The sequence below is a fragment of the Schistocerca nitens genome, chromosome 10 (assembly GCF_023898315.1).
Source record: "Schistocerca nitens isolate TAMUIC-IGC-003100 chromosome 10, iqSchNite1.1, whole genome shotgun sequence".
NCBI classification, from domain to species: Eukaryota; Metazoa; Arthropoda; class Insecta; order Orthoptera; family Acrididae; genus Schistocerca; species Schistocerca nitens.
The window spans coordinates 45,783,733-45,807,647 of record NC_064623.1 but is presented as its reverse complement, the minus strand read 5'-3'; the positions used below and the strand labels follow the sequence as shown (position 1 = coordinate 45,807,647).

Here is a 23,915-nt window from a genome sequence, read left to right as displayed (position 1 = left end):
GTCTCCATAGCGATTGAGGCACTTATCGTATCTCTTCACAAGCTTTGAAATTCCTTCTGCATAAAAATCACCCGCTTGTGCCTGGAGCCAGCCTGTGACCGCATCTTTGAGCTCTTCGTCGTCATCAAACCGCTGTGACCCGAGCCATTTCTTCAAATGCATCACTTGGCGCCAGGTCTGGGCTGTAAGGTGGATGGTTGATAACGTCCCACTTGGACTCAAGAAGGGCCGTTGTTCTGCGAGCAGAGTGAGGACGGGCGTTATCGTGCAAAAAAACAATACCGGAAGTCAGCATACCACGGCGTTTCTTCTGTATAGCCCGTCGTAACTTTTTTATTGTTTCACAGTACACGTCTTGATTAATGGTCGTACCACGTTCCATGAATTCAACCAACAACACCCCTTTGGCATCCCAAAACACCGTTGCCATCAGTTTTCTGGCAGAAAAATCTTGCGAGGCTTTTCTTGGTTTGGTAGGCGAATTTGAATGTGCCCACATCTTTGATCTTTTGTCTCAGGGTTCACGTACTTAATCCAGGTTTCGTCACCGGTCACGATTCTGTTTAACAATGGTTCTCCTTCGTCCTCATAACATGACAGAAAGTCTAATGCAGAGGCCATTCTTTGAGTTTTGTGGTGGTCGGTAAGAATTTTGGGCACCCATCGTGCACAGAACTTACGGTAACCCAATCTTGCTGTCACTATCTCGTACAAGAGAGTCTTAGAAATCTGTGGAAAACCAGTAGACAACTCCGACATTTCGATTTTCACGAACTTTTGCATCAACTGTCTGAACGAGTTAGTCAGTCACCAATGATGGTCTACCACTCCTCTCTTCATCATGAACGTTTTCTCGTCCACTTTTAAATAAACTTACCCATTCACGGACAACTCCTTCACTCATAACTCTTGGTCCGTACACGGCACAAAGCTCACGATGAATAGCTGCTACAGAATATCCTTTGGCTGTAAAAAACCTTATGACAGCACGCACTTCACATTTGGCGGGGTTTTCTATTGCAGCACACGTTTCAAACTGCCACAAAAACTAAACTAGCGCAGGTACGACGTTCACTCGACCACGGCTTGATGCCGACTGACCTGTTGAGTGCGTGAACGCACAGATGGCGTCGCTACTCCCCCCACAACCCGCACTGTGACCAATCGGACGTTACTTTCTGAACCGCCCTCATATATAGCAGGTTGCTTGGTATCTCAAACTGTAATTCGTGTTCTTTCTATATTCAACAGCTCTAAACGTCGTAATACATCTCTTCAATAGTACTGTCCTCACAGAAAGCCCTTCATGACAAATCTCTTTTGAAAATACCACTGTGACACCTTTAAAGGGTGTACTTTTCTTACATTCTGTTGTTCCATAAATAGCTGCAAAAAAATAGTTCCTCACTTAATTGTGTATTCCTGTGAACAACATATTTAATTAACATTCAGCATAATATCCTGCAAACCATAATCCATTTCACATAATACATCGAAATTGCACTATAATGTACCATATTTCCACCATAATGAACCATAATAACGGTAATGGCAACACACACACCCACGCCCAATGGACGACTCGAACCTCCGACGGTGGGAGCCGCGCGAACCGTGGCAAGGCGCTTGAGACCGCACGGCTACCCCGCGCGGCAACAACAGAGAAATTGTAGGCGACTGTAGCGTGGATGAAGTATCTGAAATCACTGTTAAGTATTCAGACCTCAGAGCTCTGGGACTGGACGGAAGTCCCTTAATTCTGGGCTATTATTGGGACAACTTTTACTACTATTTTAAATGACGTAGCCGGCCGCTGTGGCCGAGCGGTTCTAGGCGCTTCAGTCCGGAACCACGCTGCGGCTACGGTCGCAGGTGCGAATCCAAATGCCTCGGGCATGGATGTGTGTGATGTCCTTAGGTGGGTTTAAGTAGTTATAAGTTCTAGGGGACTGATGACCTCAGATGTTAAGTCCCATAGTGGTCAGAGCCATTTGAACCATTTTTTTAAATGACGTAATTTGTGGTGGAATTGTGCCTGACGAGATGAAAGAGGGTAAACCTGTCCTCGTATGAAACAAGAGCGGACTGAATATCGTAGAAAACCTACTATCTTTTACACTGCTGAACTTTGACTACAAAACTGAGATATAACAGCAGGATGAACACGTTGCTTAAAAAAGAAGTAAAAAACATCAGGTTGGCATCCTTGGAAAGACTACAATGTCGGCTGTTTCTGAAATTAGAGACATAATTTCAATAGCTGTTCCTGAAATTAGAGACATAATTTCAATAGCTATTGTGAGCAATAATTACTGCAACTTTTTTTCATCGATTTCCATAAAGTTTTTGATGTTGTCGGCCATATTGAGGATAATGGAGAAAGTGTACATGGAAGAGAAAGTAATAAAAGTCATTCAGAATGTGATCAGTGGCATATCTGCTAGGGTACAAGTTAACGGACATCTAACAAAATATTTTATCATCCAGTATGGTGTGCCACAGGGGAATTTGTTCTCTATGCTTCGGATTCGACTTGTCACTGTTTAGTACGTCCCATTCTGCTGAAGGCATCATAAGAAGAAATACTAATACTACAGTTACACATCCCAAATAAAGAAACTTTAGAAGCTTAAGGGTCAAGGAGCTGAACCGATCTATGCGACCTGTTTATCCTTTATTTTCAAGATGTGAACATAACAACAAAGACAGAAATACAGTCCCCGGCGCTGAAGTTCAGAATACAACGGTGTAAGTAACAATAGTACAGATATTACAGCAGACGGGATAAAGGGTGCATGATGGGCCCCTGGCGTTGATTGTCTTCTGTCCACGATAGTTGCTATCGTCAGGGTTTCCTTAACAGCGGCCATATTTCTTCTAATCATAGGGTTGTATTGCTACAAATTTAATTTAATTTAGATTCTATGCCGCAAATAAGTACCGAATTTGAAATTGGTTGTCTCGTAATGCGCATTACCTCCGTGCGAAATTTGTACCTTTGGAGGCAATAAATAGCTCATCCGCGCGAGGAGCGCTAACCAACAAACAGGTCAGTATGTCAAATGTCCTCTCCAGAAATTGACTAAAATGCCTTCGTTATCCATCTCGTTTCGTCTCTGAGTTATGCCTTTGCAGGCCTACTATCCGTACTTTTTTTTTCCTTTATTGTTATTTTAATACCTGTACATGGGTAGGCTGGCAGCAGCATACTACGCTGCTCTTCAGCCTCAGAGTGGACAATGAGAAAAACATAAAGAAGACACATAATAGACTGAACACATTGATGGGTAAAAAACAGTAGATACAGAATACAATAAACACGGAGCCGTTCACACTCGACGAGAAAACACACTGAAACACGTTGGCATGGCGCACGAACACTGACGGCGTCGACGGCAAGGTGAACGGAGGAGCGTGACGGCGAACACTAAACACAAACACGATGGAACACACACGAGAAACCGGTGGCGATGATCTCCGGCGCGCGAGTGTCCACTGAGCGTGTGTACTTTCCGTACGTAGCGCTGGCAGATATACAGGGTGTTACAAAAAGGTACGGCCAAACTTTCAGGAAACATTCCTCACACACAAATAAAGAAAAGATGTTATATGGACAAGTGTCCGGAAACGCTTAATTTCCATGTTAGAGCTCATTTTAGTTTCGTCAGTATGTATTGTACGTCCTCGATTCACCGGCAGTTGGCCCAATTGAAGGAAGGTAATGTTGACTTCGGTGCTTGTGTTGACATGCGACTCATTGCTCTACAGTACTAGGATCAAGCACATCAGTACGTAGCATCAACAGGTTAGTGTTCATCACGAACGTGGTTTTGCAGTCAGTGTAATGTTTACAAATGCGGAGTTGGCAGATGCCCGTTTGATGCATGGATTAGCACGCGGCAATAGCCGTGGCGCGGTACGTTTAAATCGAGACAGATTTCCAGAACGAAGGTGTCCCGACAGGAAGACGTTCGAAGCAATTGATCGGCGTCTTAGGGAGCACGGAACATTCCAGCCTATGACTCGCGACTGGGGAAGACCTAGAACGACGAGAACACCTGCTATGGACGAGGCAATTCTTCGTGCAGTTGACGACAACCCTGATGTCAGCGTCAGAGAAGTTGCTGCTGTACAATGTAACGTTGACCACGTCACTGTATGGAGAGTACTACGGGAGAACCAGTTGTTTCCGTACCACGTACAGCGTGTGCAGGCACTATCAGCAGCTGATTGGCCTCCACGGGTACACTTCTGCGAATGGTTCATCCAACAATGTGTCAATCCTCATTTCAGTGCAAATGTTCTCTTTACGGATGAGGCTTCATTCCAACGTGATCAAATTGTAAATTTTCACAATCAACATGTGTGGGCTGACGAGAAACCGCACGCAATTGTGCAATCACGTCATCAACACAGATTTTCTGTGAACGTTCGGGCAGTCATTGTTGGTGATGTCTTGATTGGGCCCCATGTTCTTCCACCTACGCTCAATGGAGCACGTTATCATGATTTCATACGGGATACTCTACCTGTGCTGCTAGAACATGTGCCTTTACAAGTACGACACAACATGTAGTTGATGCACGATGGAGCTCCTGCACATTTCAGTCGAAGTGTTCGTACGCTTCTCAACAACAGATTCGGTGACCGACGGATTGGTAGAGGCGGACCAATTCCATGGCCTCCACGCTCTCCTGACCTCAACCCTCTTGACTTTCATTTATGGGGGCATTTGAAAGCTCTTGTCTACGCAACCCCGGTACCAAATGTACCTAGAGACTCTTCGTGCTTGTATTGTGGACGGCTGTGATACAATACGCCATTATCCAGGGCTGCATCAGCGCATCAAGGATTCCATGCGGCGGAGGGTGGATGCATGTATCCTCGCTAACGGAGGACATTTTGAACATTTCCTGTAACAAAGTGTTTGAAACCACGCTGGTACGTTCTGTTGCTGTGTGTTTCCATTCCATGATTAATGTGATTTGAAGAGAAGTAATAAAATGAGCTCTAACATGGAAAGTAAGCGTTTCCGGACACATGTCCACATAACATATTTTCTTTCGTTGTGTGTGAGGAATGTTTCCTGAAAGTTTGGCCGTACCTTTTTGTAACACCCTGTATACAACGTTTAAAATTTATGCAGTTTGGCAACATTTTTCTTTTTTAATTTCTTACATTGTAATTTTTGATTCTTGTACAAAAAGTCCCTGCATTTTGCAGAGCGATCGGAAATCTGTCCCTACGTCTTTACATTTTGAAAATAGAAAAAAAAGAAAAAATAGCCAGGAGTCGCTACGGGAGGGACATGGCATTAGGCTCTCTACAGCCAGCTGGAAGCGCCTGCCATCTCTCGGCCGCTAGGTGCACTACGTCCTCGACGCGCTGCGGCGATGAACGGCCAATCAGTATGTGTCTTCACACAGTCCCGCCGCAGGGAGACGCAGTTGCTCCGAACATGCTATCGTTGTTGTCAAAATTGTGAACTACTGAACATACTGAAGATAAAATAAACAACAAAATCTATCGACAGTAAATAGTGTGGCGGAACTGTGATCGAGTTCTGGCTTGCTATTGTTAAAGAGAAGATATGGTTGGAAGGACATAACCTGAACGGATCCATTCACCCTGGAAATGGTTAGTTTTATCGTAACAACCACTGACACTTATTTTTCGCTTAGAAGCTAGCTTTCACTTTGCATAGCACATGTTGTATATAATATAATCGGCATAGTTTATAGCGACACCGCTTTTAATGACGTATTGGCTATAACAGCGAAATCTAGCGGTACCGTCTAAATCGTGTATAGACGGTGAATTCAAAAGATCGACATCGATTATTGCAAGTTCTCGTATCAAACGACTTACTTTTCTACACATTTTCGGAGACATGTATCGGCTACTGGCCGTTACTCGCAGCTGCACTCGCATATCAGTAAAATGAAATGAATTTTGTGTTTGGCATTTACTGCCATTCGGGATGTTCGACCGCTTCCTGCAAGTAATTATTTTTATTTGGCGCCAATTCGGCGACTTGCGCGTAGTTGACGATAAAATGATGAGCACACACACACACACAGCGGAGAGATTCCGGCCCGGCTGGGATTTCTACCCGGAAGCCCGTGATCAAAGGTCAGCAAAGTTAACCAACGAATTGTTGACTCTTATCAGTAACTTTGTTACGATGTGTGACGGATGGCAACACTAAAGTAAAATATGGACTTCATAAATTATTAAACAGCGTTAAACTGGCGAAGAGAGAAAATAAATAACTTGTAGTTCGGTGCAGCGCAAATTTTTGTAACATTTGTATCGGCAATAATGTTAGATGCACCCAGATTTATGCCTGTTATAAATAGGCTGCGCTTGCATATAATCAAATGCAGCCTCACTAAAAGCCTTCCACGCGCTACATGTAAAGACACAGTCTCTCTTTTTGTCGTCCAGCGTTTAAAGGACGTAGTTGTGAGTCTGCAAACGTCCCAGAAGCTGGAAGAGACGCGAGACGCTCAGCGAGTACAATTCGATGCGCTTGTGTCTGAAATTAGAATAGAAGTACGCATTACACACTTTGGGGATTGTATTAGTGTTGTATTCATTACGTTGAGTCGTCTTATATACAACGTATCAAACAATAACAACATATTCGTAAATATGACAAAGTTCAAAAGTCAAAGAGTAAACAGCTTTTTCAAACAGCAATTATTGTTCCGTATTTCGCTTCATTTTCTTCAGATTAACAAATATCTCGTACTAAAGACATTCCGAGGTAGCCTATGTTCTTCCCCAGCATTTAAGCTATCTCCATACCAAATTTAATCACATTTGGTTCAGCGGTCTTAACGCGAAAGCAAAGTTCCTTTCGCATTTATAACATTAGTTTGGGAAGTATGGATATGTTCTTTTTTGTTTATTGCGTATTTGGGGATTGCTGACAACAATGTAATACTTGTCTTTAAACTCTTTTTTGGTGCAGGTTTTTGATTTCAAATCAGCCGTTAAAACAAATGCACTGTCAAATGCAAAATGCGTACGCACATGATGAAAGCAAAAGGGAAACAAAGATAACTGGTTACCTTAAATACGACGTTATACTGTAGTATGCTTACTATACTGCATTTCAAAGTTAAAGTAACTGGCTGAAAGACTAAACAACACTGTCTTTCTCGTGATGGTAGAAAAGCAGATAATTAAATTCGAATCTGAGTTATTTTTTGAAAGTAGAAAAGGGGAGTAACAGTGTATTCGTTATTGATGCTTCGTGATTATCTGTTAGATATTTTCAATGGGTCAACTACAATACATCACATTTGTATAACATTTTACGGAAAAACATGGGACAAAGCATAAACCTGCATGTAATTTATGTATAGAGTACTATTAAGTTTGCTATTGTGGATTGATTTCTGTAATGTAGTAACTGGAACTAGGTTGTGTCATTCATTACTATTAACCTACACGGCATCTACAATACGTTTTAAGCATGTCTATTTTAACTCATTCATTATCCAAGACCGTGATGGATATTATTGAACATTTTATATTGTTGCTACTGCCTCTTTCACTTATTACAGGTTTTATATATTTTACTGGATTTTATTGCTGTACACTCTACTAAACATAAGGGAGATCCTCTTCAGTCATTCTCCACATTGTATTTCTGATACTTTTTGAAGTCTTAACTGTATGGCAGCCTAAAATTTACAGATACGAAATTTTTATAAAAAAATTCAAAACCCCGGTTCGTGCGACTATAGGCAATAACAACCTTATAGTCGGTCGCTTCGACGTCGTTATAACCGGTTTTAACTGCATTATTCAGACTGTGTTGCATGCTAAATTTAATATGAATTTGGTATTTGATAAAAATCATTGAACAATGCATGAATATTATATTAATTTGTACCGTAGTTTTGGCAGTTTATGTAAGTGTCTCGCAAAAGTAGAGATTTAAGAGCTAACTAAAATAAGGTATCGTTATCTTGTGTTAGCCACGTTCTGTGAATTTCCAATATGTTAGGGAGATTCTGCTGTGTTCAGTTTCTTGTTTATTTTCTATTTACTTGAAGAGGAGTAATGTAGCACCATCATCAGTGGGTTTCTGCGTATTTGACTTAACTGCACATTCTGCTGTTAATCTCTTTGTCTTATACGATGTAGCTGGTATTCAAGACATCTTGTTACCTGTATCTTTTATTTGCTTGTTGGCTGGGTTTTCCATGTCGTGAAAACTATGAACTATTTCGCAACACGCACAGTTTCACTAATTGCGGTACTTGAGAAAAACAAGACATTGTTTTGCTGAAGGCAACATCTTCCAAACACATATATATCGCTAAACCAAATACAGGCCTTAATGGTGATCGTGTATGAAGAGAATTCACCTTAAGATGAAGATGTAAATTCGATTTATCAGAGGAAATTACTATATATACATAATGAAAAACATAGTGACAGACCAAGCTGCAGTGGGCTGAATTGTAGATTTGAATATTTACACATTTACATACATAAATTGAGCAAATATTCAAATAGTCAGTTCAGTCCTTCTATGAAAACTGTTCTTGGGCTTGTAATGTGTAAGCTGGCGTGAACAGATATTTTGGGTAGGTAGCTTTAAGTATCTATTACTATATCACTTATCCAGAAAGTAAGTTACACATTAGTATTTGTTAACGTGACCAAGTGGTCCGACTCGAGAAATCTGTGTCTGTATTGCCCACTTCTTCTACTGCAGATTCTCAACGTTTATATATAATGGCTTTAATTTTTTAAATTCTAAAATGTGTCTCAACATCAGTCGTTTTCTAGAGTTGGTGTTTCCTTCTTCTTTTCTTCTCTTATCCAGAGTGGATACAAACAAAATGATAGGCACATAATGTGTATACCGTGTTGTTCCACCCTAGTTTCATTTTAAGAGGTAAAGTCAGTTGCTATTCACAATCGAAACCTCTCCAAGCAAGAAGTGTAGCTGTTTGCTATTTGAAGCATTTGTTCTTAAATATATTGCGTTCTTGATACTGAGCTGTTCTATCATCATTTACACTGTAGAATTTGTGTGCATTATGAAATCACCACTGAACTGACTGTTTCTCAGCTTAATGAGTTGGTAAGCGTCTCCCAGAGAAGGAGTTCTGTTACTCTGAGGAATCTAGCACCTAAAGGGAAGGGTAAAACTGTCTTTAGACACATACGAGACTGAGGACACAAGACAGAGTGAAGCATCTCAGGAGAAAAACTGTGTAGACAGCAGTGACATTGAACACTGAACATTAGACAGAATCATTCGTTCAGACACATGTTTTGAAGGCTCCCATCATTGGACCATTGGGTAGATTTGTGAGGGATGTAAACAAAATAAAAGTTACTCCCCCCCTACTATTCTCTTATGATGAACAACTAATAATGGCCACATAACTAACTTGAACTGAAGATAGAAGAGTTTGGTTATTATTGGACATACTAGCTATAATCTCATTATATTAAAAATGAAAGAAAAGCTGCAATCTAGAAAGCTGCATTATTAACAGAAAATGTTCTGTTTTCTACGAGTTTCAGCTTTTCCAAATGGATAATTTGGTTGCTAATCAACTTCTACATCCTTTGCCATTTTACGAATTTACTAATCACTCCAGAATGAGATTTTCACTCTGCAGCGAAGTGTGCGCTGCCAGGAAGTTTCGTATCAGCGCATACTCCGCTGCAGAGTGAAAGTCTCATTCTGGAAACATCCCCCAGGCTGTGGCTAAGCCATGTCTCCGCATTATCCTTTCTTTCAGGAGTGCTAGTTCTGCAAGGTTCGCAGGAGAGCTTCTGTAAAGTTTGGAAGGTAGGAGACGAGATACTAGCAGAAGTAAACCTGTGAGGACCGGGCGTGAGTCGTGCTTCGGTAGCTCAGGTGGTAGAGCACTTGCCCGCGAAAGGCAAAGGTTCCGCGTTCGAGTCTCGGTCCGGCACACAATTTTAGTCTGCCAGGAAGTTACTAATGACTGTTCTTGAAAATAAATACGTTTAATGCTATATAGTGATGAAATATGTGTGTTGAAAATGGTTCCTTACAATGCTAACAACAAAGTGCAAATAAATGCAAAAGAACAGTATATCACATTGGTGTTGTGTTGTATAATGATATGTTTTACTTAAAATGCATACCGACGTCAAATACGTTTAGAGCAACCTTGAAATCTTGTTTGACCATTGCTTATACTCTGCCTCTTAATTTCTGGAACATCATTATAAGTAAACCTCATTTACCAAATGTTGTTAACTATAATATCCTGTATTAACTAAATCACGCTATATTATTTATAATAGGAACGTTGTGATAGAATCGAAGTACTTTAGGAATAAAGGAGACTAGTCACCGAAATGCGGAAGTGTTGAGTCCTCAACAGCACACACATACAAAAAGAGATGAAATTTGCTAGCTTTCAGAATAAATTCTTCCTCGAGCTAGAGTACATACACACACACACACTTAGGCACATACCAGTTCAAATTACATCACCCTCATCTTGCAGAGCTCTCCACCGCCTTCAGCACTATGTATATAGCCCGTGCACAAGTCACTCCTCCATTCCATTCCACATCCCATCCTACACAGCACAAATCCCAACCAAGCCCACCTGCTGCACTGCAATTTTGGTATTGTGCATCTGGGGTACAGAGGTGTGATTGTGGAGCAGGGAGGGGGCGGGGTGCGGACATGGCTGTGCACGGTAGCTCAAAATGGATTGACTCTGAAAGTAACTAGGTTTCTCTCTTTTTTCCTGCATGTCTGTCATCAAATCAACTTTTCGGTGAATAGTCTCGTTACTCCCAAATTATTTATATTATTTTTTTTACTTTGATTGTGTAGATTATGTAGTATCACTTAATAACTGTGATAATTATAAATTAACTGGCGAACTTGGGAATTCTCTGCAGTTGCGAAATAAATATCTGACTTGTAATTATATCCTAGTCTCTTTCTCCCATCTCTGTCTGCTCATCTCTTCCTACCTCTCTGCTTGTCTATCTCTTTTCTGTCCATTTCTTTTATCTCCCACTTCTCACTGTCCATCTCTTTCTCCCCCAATCTCTCTCCATCTCCTCCTCACCTCTCTCTCTACGCATTACCTCTTCCCAGCTCTCTATGTCCATTTTATACCTCCCCCCCCCCCTGTTCATCTCCTCTTCCCCACTCTCTAAGACCTTGATCCTTACTGTTATTGCAAACAAAACTCGACTGGGGAAAGGAGTCACTTAAATGAATGGATAAATCCATTTGGATAAGTAGTATAATGGCTACAGGAGATTACCTCAAGGTGCTTCACTTGTGAGGATGATAGCTTCAGTGAGAGTATTTCTCATAGTTTCAGTCTGTGAGTAGGTAGGACTGCAAAGTTTTGTATGATTCAGATTCCAATGTACAGTAATATTCTAATCATAAGTTGATTAGCCATAAATACAACATTCCTCTTTCCTCTTACAACTGTCTCTAATGAAGAAAACAAAACATCACACTCTTGTGCATACAATTTTTGTTTAAAATTTTATCTCAGCAGTAAAGATACATGTGCAAGAAACAGTTTGTCTAATGGTTTCAGTGCCCTGATACCTACGCTAAAACTGACTGCGAAAAAGAAAATGAAATGGCACACATTCATGCCACTGCGTTTCCTTTCTCCCAGGCGCTAATGTCAGCAAATCTGTATATTGTTGTTTAAAACAAGACGTAGCCCATGACCGTCTGAATGTCAATGGAATCATCTGACAGTTCGTAGTAAAACGTTCGAGAAGTTTTCGACACTTTTGCTAACAACTTTTCCCCTTTATATATGTAATGTATATTAATATATATTAGGTATATTTCAAAAATACATCGCCAATAACCATCTAAATGTTTATTGAAGTACCACGCAAAAATGTGATATAAACTGGTCAATACATTTCCAAGATTTTTCATAACAGCGTTTCGCCTTTACATGTTACATATATATTTATTTACCATATGTATTTAAAAACTGCTGCCTATGTCTGTCCAATATTTTACTAGAGTATCATGTAAAAATAGGAAATGAATTGGCCATGAATTTTTGGAGATTTTTGGTAAGAACATTAAACTACGACATGCCATTATGTAGTCAAATAGATTAAGTTAGCACTGACTTGTTCTATATAGTATGTACTAATAATGCACTAAAAATAACTTAATTGACAAAACAGAGAAATAGACAAATAATTTTTAGAATGAGTGGCTAACACAATAGTCCTTCCAGTTTGATCTGAAATCCTGAAATGTTGCCTTTTTACTGTCCCGTATCTAAAGACAGCTTATAAAATATGTAGATTCTAAGAATAAAAATAGAAGATAACTATAGTAAACATAAGCTTAAGTCACCTACTGATTGAATCTATGCATGTATGGAACAAATAAAACTGGCTTTATTGTCAGCTTCCATCCAAGCATTATAAATTTCTTAAGGCTACAGTAAAATAAAACAAAACAAAAATAAACCATCCTTCAAATGCAGATTGCAATTTCCCAGTCCTCCAATCCAGACATTTCTACCTGCTTTTTGCTGTGTATGCTTTGTTTTCAATTTGTTCTTTGATTATTTTTTCTTATAGGAGAAGGCTCCAAAACAACACATAAGTTCTGCCTGTAATGGGACTACAATCAGACAAGAGCCAGTAAGTAATATTAATATCAACAATTATTTTGTTTGTAAATATTTGGAGAATATTTCAATAGTAATTAAAAAAACAGAAACTCTTGTGAAGAAAGACTAAATTACCAGCCATCTTCAGATCTTTTGTTATCAAAACTTGTATTGGCATCTTTCATCCGACAGTATGTGCAACGCTTTCTTTTGTGCTAATGTGGTAATATTTTGACTAGTTTTCTGTGTTATTATTTCAATTCAAAATAAATTTGATGAATGCAAGTAACTTGGCCTGAGCTGTATTAGGTACAGATGTGCTACCTGTTGGTGACAAATGGAAATATGGGCGAGAGCGGGACGCGAAGATGGATTTCCTGCTGATCACGAGCGGTCACCTTAACCACTAGCTGTTCGTACACGCCTCCCAGACCGACCCAAACTTCCACATGTCCGTGTGTCATAATTCTCACTGGTGCGGAAATACAGAGTAAAGCTGCAAGTATTTCGTGATGACTTTAGGAGACTATGATATAATTATGTGGACACTCTTACATATAGAACTTTCGGTCGGTCCAGGGGGCGTGCACGGATAACGAAATGGTTGGAGTGACCGATCGCGATAAGCGGGATATTTGGGTTCGAGTCCTGGTCCGGAAAAAACTTTTCATTTGTCACCGATATGTGGTACATCTATACCTGAAACAGCTGAGACCAAGTTATTGGCACATTCGCATTCAGCGAATCTATTTCAACGTTCGCCCACTCACACATGCAAGTAAATATTATTTTAAATCGAAAAGCTGTAATACCTTTGAAGTGACTGTCACTTTTAAGTATCTTACTTAAGACTTGAAATCAATTAAGTTGCATGGTGTGGCGATTGCACACTCTAACCTTGTATACCAGTAACACAACCAGTTTGTAGTTTTAACACTTCTTTATTGATTACACATACACATGAATTCATCAGCAGTAATAATCAATTAACAACATTTGCATCTCAAGGCCCCATCCACAATTAGTATTTACAATATTAACCGTCACACTTGCGACAACGGCCCCTTTACGTGCCGGTAACAACAACCAATATAATAGATGAAATAGATAACCAAATGTTTACAATGTCTGTTATTGCCTTGCTCACTCAGTTTTACACTTACTGAAAAGGTAAAATTAATTTGATGCTTTCTGACCTGAAGGGTACTATTAATTTTTCCGTTTGCACTTAGCATTCTACTACACTAAACGTCCGGTAGGTTCTAGACTTTATGCAGGCTTAAGGCAGAACGTTAATTTGATCAACATGTGATGGACGCGAGCAAACATTAATCTATTACTATTTCACAAACACACTATCCAAAGGGTGAACTTTACTCAACTTTGGGCAGTAGGAAATATTCTGCCTAAAACAAGCCTCCAATTTAATGGAATAGAAAAATCGCGCGTTAACGGGGTCTGGTCGGCCCTGAGTTCAAATACTGAGGTTTCCGTCACACTGCAAGCTCGCGGGGCGAGGTTTGCTCGCGTCGACCACTATACACGTTTCTGAAAACAGGAAAACATGAGCGGCAGACACACTGTAGTAGATACAGGTTACACACACACACACACACACATATATATATATATATATATAGAGAGAGAGAGAGAGAGAGAGAGAGAGAGAGAGAGAGAGAGAAAAGCAGTACCTCAACATAAACAAATTACAAGTTAACCAATGAACAGATTTAAGGAGCTTAGTTTCCTTTGATCAACAAAAAAAAAATCTGCATACTACGTGAAAAGATGTGTCAGTCCACACCCAATGGCTTAATGTCGACCTCACACCTCATAAGATAATCTGTCTTTGCTGAATGGCTGACACCCCTTAAATAAAATGTGCAGAACCTAATGTGACAATCGACCTTTAGATAGGTATTTGAAATTGCAATAGAAAGCTAATGCCACTTCGATAGGTCGCTAATGCAATAAGCACGGCCCCTATGCCCACAGACCAAAATACACACGGCCTCTATCCGACCATAAAACACAATGTGACCTATATTTATCATGTCCACTTGCCTTCCATACACACAAGAAATTATTAATAAACAACAACTACCACTAATTCGTAAAACCAGAAAATTCTAAATCTATAACTAAATTAAGATATGACGTTCAAGTGAACCAGCTACCTTCAGCGTGCCACTAAGCACCAAATGCAAACTTTCAAATGCGAGGAGCTATTTCTAGCCACTTAAGTAACATAATTTAATGGCCGTTCCAGAACACAACTCGCCTCGCCACCACTGCAATGAATGTTTTGCTGGCCACTAGTACGAGCAACTGCAACAGTCAACAGTCGTTAAGTACACAATAATATTCACTATATACAGAAGCAGGAACCCACCACGAAAGCTAGGCGGTTATTTTTTTCTTGTTCATGTGAAATTCACACGCCATCCATCCACGTTTCTCTCGAGGTATTAGCAAATTATGGTCGCCACTAGCCAGCCGTTTCAATCCAACTTCAATACTTTCCGGCAGCGGCCCATACTTCTTCGTTGCTCCAACTCAACTGGTCCTCACGGCATACGGCCGTGCCACGTGACATGGTGTTGCCAACTCCCCACAAGGACAACATCGAAAGCACTGACACAGCTCATGCGCGGACCCACCCTCCCCGACTTACGCACGCGCGCCAACACAAATAGCCTGCCTCAAAGACGCAAAGAGAACAAGGCACAGGGACAACGATCAAAGATGGAAGTAAGAATCGATATCGCCTGGCGCCAGAAACCCACCGGCTCATTGCATTTTGCACATTTTGTAGCCTCTCAGATTGTATTTTTTTTTAATTTTTTATTTTTATTTTTTTTTTATTTTTTTATTTTTACTTTATAGTTGCTTTATGGTGTGTTGCGTAGCGAGTATTTTCACCTTTTTCATGAGTTCATCACTGTCTTTTTGCAGTTTGTAACAATTAAACTGACACGAATTCGTAATTTCATAGCTCAGAAATATATGACAAACATGAAAATGTCAGAGCTATCTTAATTTTGCCTGTTTATCTTATTCAGGTTTTTGATAGTCTTAACGACTAGAATTTATTTATTCGTCGGACCTACAGGCTGAGGTGACAAAAGTCACAGAATGCCTCCAAATATCATTTCGGACCTCTTTCTGCCTGGCGTGGTGCAGCAATTCGGCATGCCTTGGACTCAACAACTCTTTGGAAGCCCCTTGTAGAAATATTTGGCAATGCTGCTATTACAGCCGTGTATAACTGCGAAAGTGCACGAATTTACTTCTCGATCATGTATCGTAAAAGGTATATGGGATACATAATGGGAGATCTAAGTGGCCAATTTATTCGCACAAAGTATCCAAAATCTTATTCACGCCAATCGCGAACCGCTGTGGACTGATGACATGCCGCATGGTAACCCATGAAAATTCCATCGTTGTTTTGGAATATGAAGTACGTGAATGGCTGCAAATGGTCTCCAAGGAGCCGAACATAAGCATTCACAGTCGATGATCGGTTTAGTTCGACCAGAGGACCCAGTCCACGCCATTTAAACGCATCTCACAACAGTTTGGAGCCACCACCAACTACCGTACTGCCATATTGACAAATTGGGACCAAGGCTTCCTATAGAGTCTGTACATACTCGAACACTACTGTCAGCTCTTGCCAACACAAATCGGGACACATCTCACCACTGCATGGACTTCAAGTTGCACAGGGTCCAACTAATATCGTCACAAGCCCAGGAGAAGGGGCTGCAGGTGATGTCGTGCTGCTAGCAAAGACACTCACGTCGGTTACCTGCTGCCATAGACCATTAACTCCACATTTCGCTGCACTGTACTAATGGAAAGCTTTGTGATTCGTCCCACATTGGTTTCTGCAGTTATTTCGCGCAGTGCTGGTTATCTGTTAGCACTGGAAACTCTACGCAAATGCCACTGTTCTTGGTCGCTAAGTGAAGAGTCTCGGCCACTGCATTTTTTGTGGTGAGAGGTAGTGCCTGACGTAGACTGCAGTGGTATGGACACATGAAGAGAATGGATGAGGGAAGAATTCCAAAGAGGGTGTTTGATCTGCAACTGGAGGGGAAGATGCCCAGAGGAAGACCAAGAGATAGATGGGTGAAGGAAGGAATGTGTGACGAGAAGAGGAGAGAACTGGACGAAGGTGGAAGAGGGGGAATGGTGGAAAGACAGAACACGATGGAGTTCCAGTGGCTGGAAACTGTCCAAGATGATGATGATGATGATATACCATGCGTCTAGCTTCAACAGCCGTTGTGAGTTCAAAGTCTATCAATTCCCGTCGTGTGGCTATAATAACGTCGCAAACCTTTTCAGTTGAATAACTTGAGTGCAAATGAGCGCTCCGCCACTGCACTGCCCTTTTGTACACTCTCTATGCGATATTACCACCATCTGTATATGTGATATCCCTATTTCACGACTTTTGTCACCTCAGCGTGTGTGTTCTATAGACCCATATACGAAATGCTACAATAAATTAATGAGACTGATTTTCTTTCCAAGATATGGCCACTCTGCAGACTTGCGTAGGCACATTATCTTTGACCTTGGTCTATAAGCTGTTTCTATTCCAAGCGGCACATCAACGCAACTGCTCAGTAGTGAGTTGTGCTGTAATAAGTTAACACGTGTTTGTGTCTCTCGTCACGGAAATGGAGCCGCATAATATTGCGCAACAGTATGCCATTTCTTTTTGCGTTAAGGTGGGTGAAAACGCGACGACAACTTACGATAAGCTTCAGAAGACTTTTGGAGAGGAGGTTATGTCAAGAGCTCAAGTTTTTCGTTGGCATAAAACGTTTAGTGATGACCACAGTGGACGACCATCTACCTCAGCGACGGATGTCAACTTGACCAGGGTGCGTGAACTCGTACGATATGATCAAAGATTATCTGTGAAAATGATTGCAGAAGAACTGAACATCAATTGAGAAATGGTTCGTCTAATAATAACTGAAGATCTTGGTATGAGAAAGATTTGTGCAAAAATGCTCCCCAGAAATCTCACACCACAACAGCGAGGAACACGGAAAAATGTGGCATCCGACCTGTTAGAGCAGACAGAAATCAATCCAGAATTGTTGAGCCGTGTTATCACCGGTGATGAAACTTGGTTTCTTCAGTACAATCCAGAGACAAAACGGCAAAGTTCGCATTGGCGCTCAAAGGATTCACCCAGACCAAAACTAACTCGCATGTCAAAGTCAAAAGTGAAATGCATGCTTGTGTGCTTCTTTGATTCCAAGGGAATTGTTCATAAAGAGTGGGTGCTTCCTGGACAAACAGTTAACCAATTTACTACAAAGAAATTTTAGAAAGATTTCGTAATAGAGTTCTTCATGTCAGTGCCAACATTGCTGATAATTGGATTCTGCATCACGATAATGCGCCATCCCATGCTGCTCTGTCAGTACAGCAATTTTTAACCTTAAAACAAATTTCAGTACAGCCACCTTATTCACCAGATATCGCACCATGCGATTTTTTTCTATTTCCAAGAGTCAAGACGGCGGTCAAGGGACACCATTTTCAAACAACACAAAATGTACAAATGCTGTGACGAGGGTCTTTGAGGGTTTTACAGAAGACGAGTTCCAGAAATGTTACCATCAATCGCAGAAGCGCTGGAAAAAGTGTGTGCAGTCAGAAGGGAACTACTTTGAAGGAGACAACACTAAACTTGACTAAAACGGTAAGCAATTTTATTTTCGCATCAATCTCACTACTTTATTGTCGCACCTCATACATGGATAAGTTGGTGTGTGCAGCACATTTTTAGTGCCTACCACACAGAAGGTGTTAAAGAAAGTGTCGAAAATGTTGAGAGACGCTATTACTCATTCCTACAAAAAAGAACATAATGAGATGAGATCTCTTGTTCGTAGGAGGAACTCAGTGACTGACAATGCATCCTTCTGCCCTTCAACATTTACAATCCCAATTTCTTTGAAGGCGACCTGATTATCATTGTACAAGCTGGCCGATACCGAAGACACCATACTGTATTGTCTGTACTTCGTATGCTGGAATGTCATTGAATAATTCCTTCAAGTGTCCTCATATGCGGAAATCAAGGTCTGATGACTGGGAAAGAAGGAGGCCAAAGTGTTGACTCCTCCCCCTCCCCCCCCCCCCCCCCGACCAGTCCTATGGTCCTGAAATATCAGCAACATACGTTTCCGCCAACTACCGCAGAAATGAGCTGCTGCGTCACATGCATACACTAATGATGTATCTAGCCCCCTCAGAACTTCTGCTCAATTAATAACATGTTCGATACCATAAAAATTTTAGGCGTATTTCAGATGAATTTATTATATTAATTATTTATTTCTTTTCAATGAAAGCTCGTAAACTTTCCTAATTGATAAACACAGTTTTTTCTGAAAATACTAGTTTCTGTATGTATTTCGATGTCTTATCAAGTATCAATCTTACTCCATGATTATTAGTAGTCAAATTTTTAAAAGTATATGATATGAAAAGAAGTCTGTGTTATATACAACAATTGCTATTTTTCAGTATTAACTGTAAACAAAATGTATGTCTCCATTTATAATTGAATTAATTTTACTATCGACAATGAAATCAATTTTAAAAAAGCAACAAATGCTGTATTTTTTAATATTTTCAAAATTGGCACCCTTCTTTTATTAACCATGAGGCCTATAAATTCTGAAGTAAATAATTATTTTCAGAAATCAATATGTAAATCAAAACTGACAAAATTTTGAATAATGAAAGCTATCTTAACGTGAAAATGATTTATTTCTGTATCCAGAAGGCTCTAAAACCTGGGTCTACAATATGTATACAATTTTCTGGCGCTAAGCACTTCAGAGAGAGATTGCATTTTTATAATAATAATGAATTAAGGATGCGTCCGCCATTTTGCAATAACACAAATTATGACCCAAACCTGTTTCACCAGAGTTGTGGCTTCCTCGGTAGGTTCTTTATTATTTTCCTGAACTACATACATAGAGGTTATTTTTATGTCAATAAATATGATATATTGGATATCGCTGCCCTTTAAATTGTTTGTCTACTTTACAATTTATTATACATTTTGTGTGTCCCTTGGATACCAACCAAAATCAGCCACAGGTCTAAATTAGTATACCATGTCATCTACGAATCTGGGGGATCTTAGAAAATCGTCTGCACTGGTTTCTTACAGTGCCATCAATATTTTCCAGCTACAAGTACAAATTAAAGAAAAACATGAGTACATTATATGGGTGTATGTTATATAATGTTATGTTTTACTTTACTTAAAATGCATACCAACATTGAGTAGATTTAAAGAGATGTTAAGTAATTGTTGTTTGAACACTCCTTCTACTCTGTCTCTTAATTTCTGGAACATCATTATAAGTAAACCTGATTTATCAAATACTGTTAATAATATTGTCTTGTATTGGCTATGTTACACTATATTGTTATTTATAGTAGCAAAATGGAGATAGAATGTAATACTTTAGGAGCAAAGAAAACCTCTCTCCGAAAAGTGGAAACATTGAGTTATCGACAGCACACACAAAAAAACATGAAATTTGCTGGCTTTCAGTATAAGTTCTTCCCTAAGCTAGAGTACACACACACACACACACACACACACACAATCTAATGCACACCCCAGTTCATGTTTGCATCACACGCCTGTCCCATGTACCTGTCACCCCTCCATCCGACATTCCTAGCCAGTAAACTAACGGCCTCCCTCTGAGCTGCTGGTTATTCTTCTTCCCAAACTCTCTACCTACCTCTATCCACCCAACCCAAAATAATGCAAACCCCAACACAGTTGTCCTGCTGAACAGCAGTGCTGGTATTGTGCATCATCTGGGGCACAGAGATGTCTATGTATATGAGGGGAGGGATGGGGGAGTTGGAGAGAGGATGTGGACATGGCCATGTTCTCTAGCTCTAGAAAAGATTTATTTTGAAAGCTAGCTAGATTTATTTCTTTGTGTGTGTGTGTGTGTGTGTGTGTGTGTGTGTGTGTGTGTATGTGTGTGTGTGTGTGTGTGTATGGCTGCTACCAGTTCAACATATCTGGTTTCCTGTGGGTGGTCTCATTTACTCCCCAAGGATTTATACCATTATTTACTATGATTCTTTTGATCACATAGTATCTGTTAATAAGTACTGCAATTATAAATTACGTAGCGAACCTGGCAGTGCTCTGCCATTGCTGAATGCATATGTGAATTGTGTATACATCATAATCTCCTTCTCACATTTCTCACTCTCTCTCTCTGCCCATTTTATCCTCCCTCCCTCCTTGTCCATCTCGTCCTCACGCCCCATCTCTCTGTCCATCTCCTCCTTCTTCCCCCTGTCATTGTCCATCTCCCAGTCTATCTTCAACTCCTCTTCACCTCTCTTATTGTAAGGGCAACGGGAGATCTGTCTCCAGCTACCGGATTTGTGTGGGTAGTAGCTTCAATGAGGGTATTTCTAATACTTTTATTCAGTGAACAGGTAGGATTGCAAAGTTTTGTATGATTCAGATTCCATAATACAGTAGTATTCTAATCGTAAGCTGATAGGCCAAAAATACAACATCTGTCTTTCCTCTTAAAATTGTCTGCAACAAAGAAATCAAAACAGCATGCTCTTTGTGTACACAATTTTTGTTTAAATTTATCTATAAGGAGTAAGGATATATGTGGAGGGAACAGGTTGTCTAATGGTTCAAATGAAATCTGTGATGAAAACTGACTGCGAAAAAGAAAATAAAGCTGCACATTTTCACGATAAACTATATCTTTTCACGCAGATGGTTATGTCATGAAACCTGTACATTGTTCTTTAAAGGTACATAACCTATGTCCAACTGATGTCAATGGAATGTCGGGTAACAGTTCATAGTAAAATAGTAAGAACCCTTAGAAAATTTTGCTATCAACATTTCCCCTTTATATATACCAAATATGTATTACATATACACTCCTGGAAATGGAAAAAAGAACACATTGACACCGGTGTGTCAGACCCACCATACTTGCTCCGGACACTGCGAGAGGGCTGTACTAGCAATGATCACACGCACGGCACAGCGGACACACCAGGAACCGCGGTGTTGGCCGTCGAATGGCGCTAGCTGCGCAGCATTTGTGCACCGCCGCCGTCAGTGTCAGCCAGTTTGCCGTGGCATACGGAGCTCCATCGCAGTCTTTAACACTGGTAGCATGCCGCGACAGCGTGGACGTGAACCGTATGTGCTGTTGACGGACTTTGAGCGAGGGCGTATAGTGGGCATGCGGGAGGCCGGGTGGACGTACCGCCGAATTGCTCAACACGTGGGGCGTGAGGTCTCCACAGTACATCGATGTTGTCGCCAGTGGTCGGCGGAAGGTGCACGTGCCCGTCGACCTGGGACCGGACCGCAGCGACGCACGGATGCACGCCAAGACCGTAGGATCCTATGCAGTGCCGTAGGGGACCGCACCGCCACTTCCCAGCGAATTAGGGACACTGTTGCTCCTGGGGTATCGGCGAGGACCATTCGCAACCGTCTCCATGAAGCTGGGCTACGGTCCCGCACACCGTTAGGCCGTCTTCCGCTCACGCCCCAACATCGTGCAGCCCGCCTCCAGTGGTGTCGCGACAGGCGTGAATGGAGGGACGAATGGAGACGTGTCGTCTTCAGCGATGAGAGTCGCTTCTGCCTTGGTGCCAATGATGGTCGTATGCGTGTTTGGCGCCGTGCAGGTGAGCGCCACAATCAGGACTGCATACGACCGAGGCACACAGGGCCAACACCCGGCATCATGGTGTGGGGAGCGATCTCCTACACTGGCCGTACACCACTGGTGATCGTCGAGGGGACACTGAATAGTGCACGGTACATCCAAACCGTCATCGAACCCATCGTTCTACCATTCCTAGACCGGCAAGGGAACTTGCTGTTCCAACGGGACAATGCACGTCCGCATGTATCCCGTGCCACCCAACGTGCTCTAGAAGGTGTAAGTCAACTACCCTGGCCAGCAAGATCTCCGGATCTGTCCCCCATTGAGCATGTTTGGGACTGGATGAAGCGTCGTCTCACGCGGTCTGCACGTCCAGCACGAACGCTGGTCCAACTGAGGCGCCAGGTGGAAATGGCATGGCAAGCCGTTCCACAGGACTACATCCAGCATCTCTACGATCGTCTCCATGGGAGAATAGCAGCCTGCATTGCTGCGAAAGGTGGATATACACTGTACTAGTGCCGACATTGGGCATGCTCTGTTGCCTGTGTCTATGTGCCTGTGGTTCTGTCAGTGTGATCATGTGATGTATCTGACCCCAGGAATGTGTCAATAAAGTTTCCCCTTCCTGGGACAATGAATTCAAGGTGTTCTTATTTCAATTTCCAGGAGTGTATTTAAAAAATACACAGCCGATGTCCATATGAACGGGTTTTTGGAGTATCATGCACAAAATCTAAAATAAACTGGTCAATACCTTTCCGAGATTTTTGCTGACAGCGGTTCCCCTTTATATATTACATCTATATTTATTTACCATAGGTAATTAAAAAACGTTTGCCAGTGCCAGTCCAAAAGTTCATTGAAGTATCGTGCAAAAATGGGAACTAATTCGGTCAAGAAAATTTGGAGATTTTTGGTAACCATGTTAAACTACAGTTTGTCTCTATATAGATTAAGTTACCCCTGCCGTGTCCTATATCATGCGTACAAACAATGAACTAAAATTATTTTACTAGACAAAACAAAGAAAAACCTGTTGTGCATCTAAATGCTACTTTTGAAAACCTCTAGATTCCAGGAATAACAGCAGAGAATAACTATGGTAAACATAAACTTAAGTCCCCTACCGACTGAATCCATGCATGTATAGAACAATTAAAACTGGCTTTCTTATCAGCTTCCATCCATGAAATATTAATTTCCTAAAGCTTCAGTCAAATAAAACAAATAAAAATCTCCCCTCCAAATACAGGTTACAGTTCACCAATCCACAGCTCTAGAACTTTTCACTGATTTTTCGTTGTGTAGACTTTGTTTTCAATTTGTTGTTCAATTATTTTTTCCTACAGGAGAAGGCTCCTAAACAACACCCGAGTTCTGCCAGTGATGGGACTAAAATCAGAAAAGAGCCAGTAAGTAATATTAAAAGCTGGAATTATGTTGTTTGTTAATATGGGAAAGTATTTCAAAAACAATTAAGGGGAGCCGGAGGTGCCTATGCTGCCCATGTTAAAATCACTAAGTT

General features: G+C 41.0%; 1 protein-coding gene across 4 annotated transcripts in view; it reads left to right on the top strand.

Annotated features, from left to right (window-relative positions):
• Positions 1-5,425: 5,425 nt before the first annotated feature.
• The window catches only part of LOC126210303 (uncharacterized), a 120,024-nt gene continuing 101,534 nt past the window's right edge, over positions 5,426-23,915 (top strand). For all 4 annotated transcript variants that reach the window (XM_049939501.1, XM_049939499.1, XM_049939500.1 and 1 more), the window contains exons 1-3: positions 5,426-5,637; positions 12,613-12,675; positions 23,740-23,802. In XM_049939501.1, the coding sequence (XP_049795458.1) occupies positions 5,635-5,637; positions 12,613-12,675; positions 23,740-23,802 (129 nt within the window). In that variant the 5' untranslated portion in view covers positions 5,426-5,634. The remainder of the gene's footprint in view (positions 5,638-12,612; positions 12,676-23,739; positions 23,803-23,915) is intronic.